The sequence below is a fragment of the Etheostoma spectabile genome, chromosome 9 (genome assembly GCF_008692095.1).
Source record: "Etheostoma spectabile isolate EspeVRDwgs_2016 chromosome 9, UIUC_Espe_1.0, whole genome shotgun sequence".
NCBI classification, from domain to species: Eukaryota; Metazoa; Chordata; class Actinopteri; order Perciformes; family Percidae; genus Etheostoma; species Etheostoma spectabile.
The window spans coordinates 19,763,752-19,773,116 of record NC_045741.1 but is presented as its reverse complement, the minus strand read 5'-3'; the positions used below and the strand labels follow the sequence as shown (position 1 = coordinate 19,773,116).

Genomic DNA, 9,365 nt, shown 5'->3' with positions numbered 1-9,365 from the left:
GAGAGAGAGAGAGAGAGAGAGAGGGCAAGACAGACAAGCAAGCAGCAAGACTGGACGCAATAGAGAGATAATGAAAGAGAGAGACAATAAGATTGGAGGCAGACAAGGAAAAAACAAGAATATGACAGGAGGACAGAAAAACAAAACAAAAAGGGTGATTTTCCACATCAATACAGTCTGCTTTCACACCTCTGTGTCCACTTGGACAGCTGACAAATTGGCCGTTTTTAACACATCTTGATCCCTACTACTACACCACTGGTGAGCATATAGGAGGACAGAGTCTCTGCTGCTTTACCACGGCTTTACCACAGCACCTCAGATGGTTGTGAAAGCTTCATGTTGAAGTTTAAAATATCCTACCTCTCCTCCTCTTTCTGGGTTTTCTGCTTTCTCTCTAAATGCTGCCATGCACAAGTTGACCTCTATGTAAGCACTGCCGAAGACAAGTATGAATCATAGTGGTGCTTATTAGGGAGCTGTATATTCATCAGACTATAAGAGGTAGGCTCTCTGGGGTGACTGCTAATGCATATGACTCACGAGCATCTGTAACAGCTGAGCATTTTTGCATTGCAAAGCACTTTCATAACACACAAACTATAGGGCATTGTTTTGACCACATGCAGAGTTTTGTAAGCTAATTGGCATGTCGCGTCAGTGAGCCTTGCCTTATAATTTCAAACAAATTGGGTCATTCTCTTCCTTACGATCCCCACATGCAAATTTATAATTTGAGGGTGCAGCAAAGATTGAAATTGTATGCAAATGTATTGACATTTCAACAATTAAAAAGGAGGTCTAGATTTTGTATGGATGTTAACTGCAGCGCCGGGGGCTTTTATATGGAAGTGATTCAGAATTTAATTTTGCAACAGGGGATAAATAAAAGGTTTCCGAGGATCACCCCTGTCCCATTGTGGCAGTCAAAAGAGTCTGTTTGTGCTTACTTCTGGTAAAAAAAAAAAAAAAGATTTTGATATGCTTACTCAGTGGTTTGAGGCCAAATACCAAAGCTTGGCATAAATAAATGGTCCATAGAAATTGTTGCAAAATGAGTTTTCTCTCGGAATACCTCATTTAAATCAATTTAATCATCTCACTTACAAGATGCGACAAAGGAATATGTCTTTTTATGAGCTCATATATGCAAAAAAGAGAACAGGCATTGAGTCATGGTTAAATGAGTGGATTATGGCGCTGCTGGTCAAAGCCAAAAGTGGGACTTACTGACCCATTTAATGTCCACTTTCATTGGAGCCGCGTGTTGGATGTGACCCTGTCCACTCCCCCATAATCCTACAAGAGATGATCTTGCCTTGACACGAGCAACGTTATTGGACTTGACAGGAACCCAACTGTCTGCCACACAAGGTCCCAACATCACTTTGATGTGATTGCAATTCATTCGTCATGTGACAGAGTTGTTTGCGCACTTGAGAAATTTGGGGGGGGGGGGGGGGGGGGGGGGGGGGGGGGGGGGACAGGACGGGACAGTGGACAGTCACATTCAAAATTCTCTCTTGAAGAAGATAAAGTGTGGTTAAACTAAAAAACAGTCAAACTTATAACACAGCTCCAGCATCTACAATAATAATTTGCGATGCTCTGTTCTACAAACGATGCCTTCAGCATGTGCTAAGCTTTCATACTTTTTAAGCAATTATTTGAGCAACGCTGAAATGATTTTCTTTCGCCAAGTGCTGCTCAAAACACGTACCTTCAACTTTTAACAGTACAAAAGCATTCTGATGGCTTGTTTCAGTGCCCAGTGAGGCATTGAAACAAGCATCAAGATATTACAGAGAGGGCATCTAGTGACAGCCAGAAAAAAGTGCCATCATTTATGTGTCAACATCAGCCATGTGGGAGGACAAGTTTATTGACATCTTGATGATCGTCCTGGACCATTCTGCCTTGCACTCATCAACTGGAACTCAACATACATTAGTCAGCACCGCAGCAGGGCCAAGCTTATGGCTCATTTGTCAAGAAGTAAGAACGGAGTCCTTGTTGGCGGTAAAATAAAGATGCGTGAATAAGGAAGCCCAGAGGAGAGTGTATGTTTCTAAACATCGCACGCATGCCCCACAAACGCAAAAAACGTAATGTAGTCTTATTTCAGGGTGGATCCTGTTGAAGCCTCTGATTTCTCTATCAGTAATCAGTATCTATTCAGCAAATGAATAAATCAATTGAGCATGCAGCATGTCTGTACACAGTTTATTCAAAGAATCCATAACAGTGAAGCTGAAAATAAAGGCTGTTGTGGAGGCTGTTGCTCGACTGTTTAAAAATCAATTCACTGTATATAAACATATGATGACATGTAAAGACATGCTCCAATTTGTTTTGACCAGATAGTAGAAGGGGTCAGCTGTGGCAAAAGTATTCATATTCATTACTGAGGCTGAAGTATGTATACTAAGGTTTAAAAAGACTTCTGTAGGGTTAGGGTTAGCTTTTTACTCAAGTGAAAGTGTAAAAGTACTGGTTTCAAAACTACTTGAAGTATAAAAGTAAAAGTAATGTAAGAAAAAAAATGATATCAATATGTTTTTTTTTCAAATTAGGCAACGAGTTTTGGAAACAAATAGCTCATGGTACTTGGGTGCACAGGGCTTGCAGCGCATTTGAAAGGAGTTGTTTTTGCATCCAACCATTCAAAAAATTCTTCCAGGTACGGCCAGGGATGTAGAAGGGTTGGCTGGTCTACCTGGCTGCCAACCTCCTCGCTGGTGCTTGGTTGGGACATTTCACTAGAGTTCTCTTGAGTCTCTGCCACATACATCTTTGTACTATGCTACATACGTCTGCTATTTCCATGCTGGATTGTGACGTGATTTGTGTCATGTGCAAGTACGATGGACTGAGTACAAACCAAAAGAGTGTCAGAATGGTATGTGTTTATACGTCTCATCCAACCACAATCAAATTCACTCTATCCAGATGGCATGATTTATCTGGACTGATTTTTTTTTTTTAACGATGACAAGCCGGAATGAAAAAAAAAGCCAAACTGTAATAGGAGTAAGAAGACTTTTTTTAAATATAAGGAGTAGAAAGTACAGATAATTGCGTGAAAATGTAAGGAATAGTAGCTTGCTGTAAAACCTTAAGTAAGGTAACAAAGTATTTATACTTTGTTACTTGACACCTCTGGAAGGGGTGATATCATGGCCACTTTTATAGCAGCTGTCTGTAAATGCAAGTCACTGCTTAGAATCAGTTCATTTGAATTCTCTCTGTGCACCATAATGTTTTGGGCGTGACTAAAATTAGGAAGCACCTTTTGGCTGTAGCATATGCCTCAATTGCTCTGAATGTACTTGTGATATGCAAATATTTAATTTAAAAATGGTATCTGTCTTATTAGCAGTGGAGAAACTTCAAACATGTTATTCAGAGTTGGAAAAATAAAAAAATAAAACATTTTTTTATCTTATTCCTCATGATTGTTGCAGTATTCTACTCAATCCCCCTCTCTGCATATTAATTTGGCTTTCCAACCTGGACTACTTTCTTTGTTACAGTGAGGTTTGCCTTGGTCAGGCTAGATTGGTGCTGTTCCACTGGCTGAACCCAATTTAGCAGTCTCACGTCATGTCCTATCAATACAAAAGTGGACGAGCAAAGACATTAATAAATATTGAGCTCTTGGATTATCTGTTGAAAAGTTGCTTGACCTCGGTGGCTCATCACTGACTGCGTTGAGCATTACGTGGACTTAGGACTCTGGGTGTGCAGGGATTAGGATAATTACTGTTATTATATTCTCAGGGTAAGGACTAATGCAGGCCTAGACTAGCTTCCCCTCAGCTCTTGACAGCTAAATTAAAAACATACGCTAGTGATGTGACCCTGGGTGATTGATCCTTCTCCCTAGTGTCTACCATCTTTTTCTTTCTTAGACAGAACCTTGAATCCTCACCCTCTGTAGGCAGGGTGGGAAGTACTTTTTTTAAAGGCCAATGAAGATTTGGAGTTTCAGCATCACTTGGGGAATGATCTAACCTTGCCCCAGGCAAGACTTTGCACCTGTCCGGGCATGTATGTTTCCAGGGGTGAAAGTATATCTCTCTCACTGTCATACTCTCTAAAAAAAAGGGTTATGCTAGCAGAGGTCCCTAGAGCCTTAGCACTAGGGACTCAGGGAACGCCCGGATGGTAAACCTCCCCAAATCCCCTAGATACTGATCCCTTATGATAAGGTAACTGGCTTTGAGGTGTTGTTTACCACAGAACCCCCCCCCACCCCGAGAAGCCTTCCTACACTCCAAAGCTTCCGTTACATATCTAGCACATATTAGATTCTAAATTAAAAATCAGTCAACTGTGACACTTGATACATGGATTGGGAATACCAAAGGAATATCAAAGTGTGTGTGTGTGTGTGTGTGTGTGTGTGTGTGTGTGTGTGTGTGTGTGTGTGTGTGTGTGTGTGTGTGTGTGTGAACATCTCTGAAACAGACATCCTCCTGGCACGGGGGGGTGGGGGTGGGGGGTCTTACCATGTGCTGGATCAGGTGGGCCAAACTCCAGGTTGTATCTCAGGATGTAAAAATTATTCCATACATAGAGCTGGTTATCTCGCGGATTGTATTCCACAGCTGCAATGTACTGGTACTGGTTGGGAAAGTGGATGTCAACGTATTCCCCACGGTTCTGTTTGGTATTGTAAATGTAATCGATCAGGCTCTTGCTGACCTCACTTTCATTGTCTTCATAGGTGGAACGGACCACATAGAGTACTCCACAAACCATGAAGGCATTGGAGGCTGAGCGCTTATCATAGGTGGTGTCCCAGGTAGCCTCAAATCGTAGCGTGTAGGGGTTTAACTGGCTGATTACGATCATGCCATTGTTTTGCTCTGTGGCGTAGATGACCCACAGCCCATTCTCGTCTACTGCCAGGTCAATGTCTGTTTTACCACCCCACTTGTAGGGCGACGTGTCGTGGTAGTTGGCATTATTGATGATCGCCTCACCACTTTTGATTCGAGTCCGTAGGTCAAACTTCACAATGTTGCGGGTACGCTCCTTGTTGAAAAACACGGCCCCGTCGTAGACCACAAATCCAGTCCCATCCACCCGGTGGGGCAGCTTGTAGGTGATGGTTTGCCGGGCATTTTGGAAGTCATCCAGGGAGGAATATTCAATGAGAGTGTCTGTCCTATAAGGAGTCCAAGGCATGAAGTAGATTTTGTCACCAGCTTGCAGTGGGTCTTTGCACCAGGCACCAGCTTGTTGCTCCGCTTCAAATAGAAAGGAAGGATCACCAACAGCTTTCAGAGTCCCAGGACAAAGAAAAACTAGTAATGGGAGAAAAGTAGAATAAGAAACAGACACAGGTTAACATGTGAAAAATAAAAACCATAAAAACTATATGTTCTATCCATAGACTCTCTAATGTCTTCATGGAGTGGAGACAGACACACATTAAAGAGTGGCCGAAACACAACTAACAGCTATAGCCAATATTCACAAGCAGTATAAGGATTTTGGTTTTGTGCATAGAAAGAAAAAAAGAAATAGGAAAGTTATTAAGCATAATGTTTAAATGTATAAAGTTGTCTGAAACAAAAAGAAGCTTGGCCACACAGACATTTACTGTTGGGAGTAGAACACAAATGAGGGGAAATAGAACAGAAACAAAACTTAACGAAACAATTGGTCCTGTAAACAAAAAAAATGCAGCCAACTAAAGTCACTTGGCAACAGACGGGAGAGGTTATGAGAGAGCAGGAGTCAGCGCTGTGTGCACAATTTTTTGTGAGTACTTAGACGTATCTCACATACACCACCTATTCTACGGTATATTCCTGAGAGGCTTGTCATTACGAAGTGGTGCAAATGTCACGACCATTAAAATTTAAAAAACTGTTTTAGTAAGGGTCTCTTGAGGTGTTTTGGTTGGTGCTCTGAGGCATACGCGGCATAAGAATCAACAGAGAAAAGAGCAGCAAGTGGTCAGGTGAGAATAATGGCAAGAAGAGTGAGAAAGGGGAGGGAGGAGGGCTCAGAGATAAAAGGAACAGTAGTAAGCAATAGCTTTAAAAAAGGGCCAAGAAACACGGTTACCATGGCATGCTATGGAAGAGGTTTTGGAAGCCAGGCAATATGAGATTCTGCTGAGTAGCTAAAGCACCCAGGAAGACTGAGGAGAGGAAGCCCCTATTGACTGCAGCCAATATGCCCCCATTTACATCTTTTGGCTACTTGTGTGCAGTTTTTTTTTTAGTGGCCAGCCTCACTCTCCTTGTTGCACTACACTGGCCGTTAACATTATAGTTAGGGGGTGGGGGATTCCTGAAGATAACGTCTGCGATAAGTTTGAAGGGGCCACCATGGAAAAATAGGTAGTTTACAACCAGATGCCACAAAACAAGGAGCTAGGGTTTGGATCGTGTCTGTTATTTACCTTTTTGCTCCACTTCTATTTTAAGCGTTGAAAGAGAGAATGAAAGGGGTGCAAGGGGAAAAAAAGAGATTAATATGAATTAACTGTCATTGCTATGATTACATATGCAGAAACACATTATGCGACATTGACAAAGATGGGTAGACCTATTCAGAGAAAACAGGAAAGTTGTGAGTAAAGTGACATGCAGCCGTCAAGGTCCCATCTTAGAAAAGGGGTTGGATTAGAACATCAAAAATGACCAATCGTCACAATGGGTGTATGGCATAGTGGTGGATGGATTTTATCTTTGACAGACTGCCAACTGCCTGTAAGTATTTGCTATTGCAAATGGCATAACTAATGATATTCGGTAAAAAGAAATTTTGAGGTTTCACATGGAAAATAAATGACATATTGAGATCTCCCTTTAGTTATACAACAGAGGTTTTTTGCAGGTTTCACCAAGTAAAATTTAAGACTTTTTGAGACCAAATTTTAGACCATTATGATTCAAATTCAAGGCCTTTATCGTAACATCAATTAAGCCCTATATTCACTTTTCACGCCTAGTATGGTTAAACTTGCACTTCCCCATAGCGGAAGAATACATTTTATGTCTGTGGTACAATCCAAAAGACACTTTCGCCAAAATCTTGGCTGCAATAAAACTTGTATATTGGTCTCATTTGTAGTCATAATACAGCGGAATTATATTTGGACATGCGAAAGAAATAACTACAATAAAGACCTAAAACCAAAATACTTCAGCAAATTTAAGACTTTTTAAGGCCTGCAATTTAGATTTTGAAATTTTAGACTTTTTAAGACTTTTAAAGATCCAGAGGAAACCCTGTAAAAATAATAAAGTTAATAAGAACATTTTCTGAGAATCAAAACCATCCTGTGGATACTATACAGCAAAGTGTCATTAATGGCATCTATTTATTGATTTATGTTAATTATAACTTCACTTAACATGACTGTTTTTTGTTGCTGTGGTATGTTTTAATCCACCCACCACTTTAAACCAAACCCATTCCACAAAAAACAAAAAGTGTCTTATTTTTTTAAAGGAAGTTAAATACAGAGCAGAAGATAACCCTTTGCTATAACTTTAAAATACATGTAGATTTGAATACAATTAAGATGCAATTTTACCATTATGGACAATGTTACACCTGACTTACACCTCAATAACAAAAATCTGCGTGACACTTTAATCTTACTTTTACCACTTTTACAATTATTAAGCCATATGTTCAGCAAAAACAAACGTACTGCGGCCTTATCAAGAAAGCAGGTAATCAGTGTAGGTCAATACATTGATAGCTTATGTGCACTCACTGTTGAAACACGTACTTAGCTCTACAAAACGCTGTACTTCATTTGTTATTTTGTGCTTTCCGATAAAAGTCTGCAATAAATTTGCCAATATGTGCACATTCAAATAAGGCACCTGAACTAAGATGCATTATCCAGTCCAATGGCTGATTTATTAAACATATCATAAGACTTGCATTGCACTAAAATCCCTTGCGTTGTTTAAACTGCAACAACAAGACAGACATATTGATAAAAAATTTACATGAATTCTTCAGAAAATACATTTCTCAGTCTAAAGCCTAGGTCAGACTACAAGACTGTTCAAGTCATAAATTCCAACCGGGACAAATAAACCACTTGCTGTTCAATCGGCAGGTGTTTGGCCAAATGTGAGGGGACAAAGAAGGGCATCGAAGAAAAGAAAAACATAGTCATTCAAAGAGACTGTCTCTAACAATAGCAAAATGAAAAATGCTCAACTGCTGCTTATTATATGGTAGTGAAGCTACAGTTTATATTTAACAGAGAAATGTAGTTCATTTGATTTCATTGCTATGAAACTAATTTCTATTAAGCTTAACTGATTCAGGCTGATTCATTTTAAATATGATATATCATTTCAAATTTATTCTTTCAACAACATAGCAGCTGTTTACTAATGGAGAGGTTAATCTCCCAAGTACAGACTGCATGCGTCAGTTCTTTTGCCCTTGATCTACACTTCTATTGGTTTTTGTCTTTCTCAGATTTCAGTCTCAGATGGTTTCACAATACAAAGGCTCAAACACAGAGGGCCTGAGGATCAATGTTGAAAGACTAAATGAACTCATTTTGGGCCAGTTTGCACTGTGGGATAATGTATAGCAATCATAAACTATGTTCCCCTTGATTCCTGCAACCATCCAGCTACAATTAGTGCAGGTTCATATTACAGTTTGAATATGCTATAATTGTTGAGCCTGATCCAGGCGTCAGTGGCAAAAAAAAACAGTGGAAACTAGAGAATCAGAAAAATCCGTCAATGAATGCATGCCACTCTGCAGAAGAAATTCTATTGTGTTGCAGCGGGTAGGAAGCAAACAAATTAACAACAGTTAAGTTCTCAGAAGCCGCCTCAGCCACAGAAAAACAGAGAGTAGGTAAGAAGAGGACAGAGAGAAAGAGAGAAAGAGAGAGAGAGAGAGAGACGCCTCGAAGGTAACCTGGAAAGAAAAGAAGAACACATGACGGAGGACCTGATGACGTTAGTAGAAATGTAAAAAATAGAAATAGCAATCAGTGTGATCAGAAATCAGTCAGTGGATGAAGAGAGTGAGTCAGATAGCCGAGGAGGTTTCCTGCAGATTGCACAGGGGAAAGGAAGAGAGTCAGTCACTTTTGATATAGCAACATTAAAACCAGCAAATATGAGACACATGCCAACCCGCACTAACCCCAAACACCCTAAACTGTCTCCACTAGACTTTACAGGCTTTCTAGAGTATTCCTGCTTTCTATGATCAAATCGTAGTGACTATTAATAATCAGGTGTTCCATCTTGATATGAATGGATGATTGGTGTCAAGGGCGGAGTGAGAGAGTGGCTCCAGGGTTTAATTTAAATCAAAGCACAATGTAAGCTACACTGAATAAATGGGGG

At 40.2% G+C, this 9,365-nt stretch overlaps 1 protein-coding gene across 50 annotated transcripts in view; it reads right to left on the bottom strand.

Moving 5' to 3' along the window:
• adgrl2a (adhesion G protein-coupled receptor L2a) overlaps positions 1-9,365 on the bottom strand; it is a 91,420-nt gene that overhangs the window by 32,257 nt on the left and 49,798 nt on the right. For 45 of the 50 annotated variants that reach the window (XM_032525494.1, XM_032525448.1, XM_032525450.1 and 42 more), the window contains 2 exons: positions 6,422-6,436; positions 4,512-5,312 (listed from right to left, as the gene is read on the bottom strand). In XM_032525494.1, coding sequence (XP_032381385.1) covers positions 4,512-5,312; positions 6,422-6,436 — 816 coding nt within the window. The remainder of the gene's footprint in view (positions 1-4,511; positions 5,313-6,421; positions 6,437-9,365) is intronic. The other 5 variants (XM_032525454.1, XM_032525496.1, XM_032525484.1 and 2 more) reach the window with 1 other exon arrangement.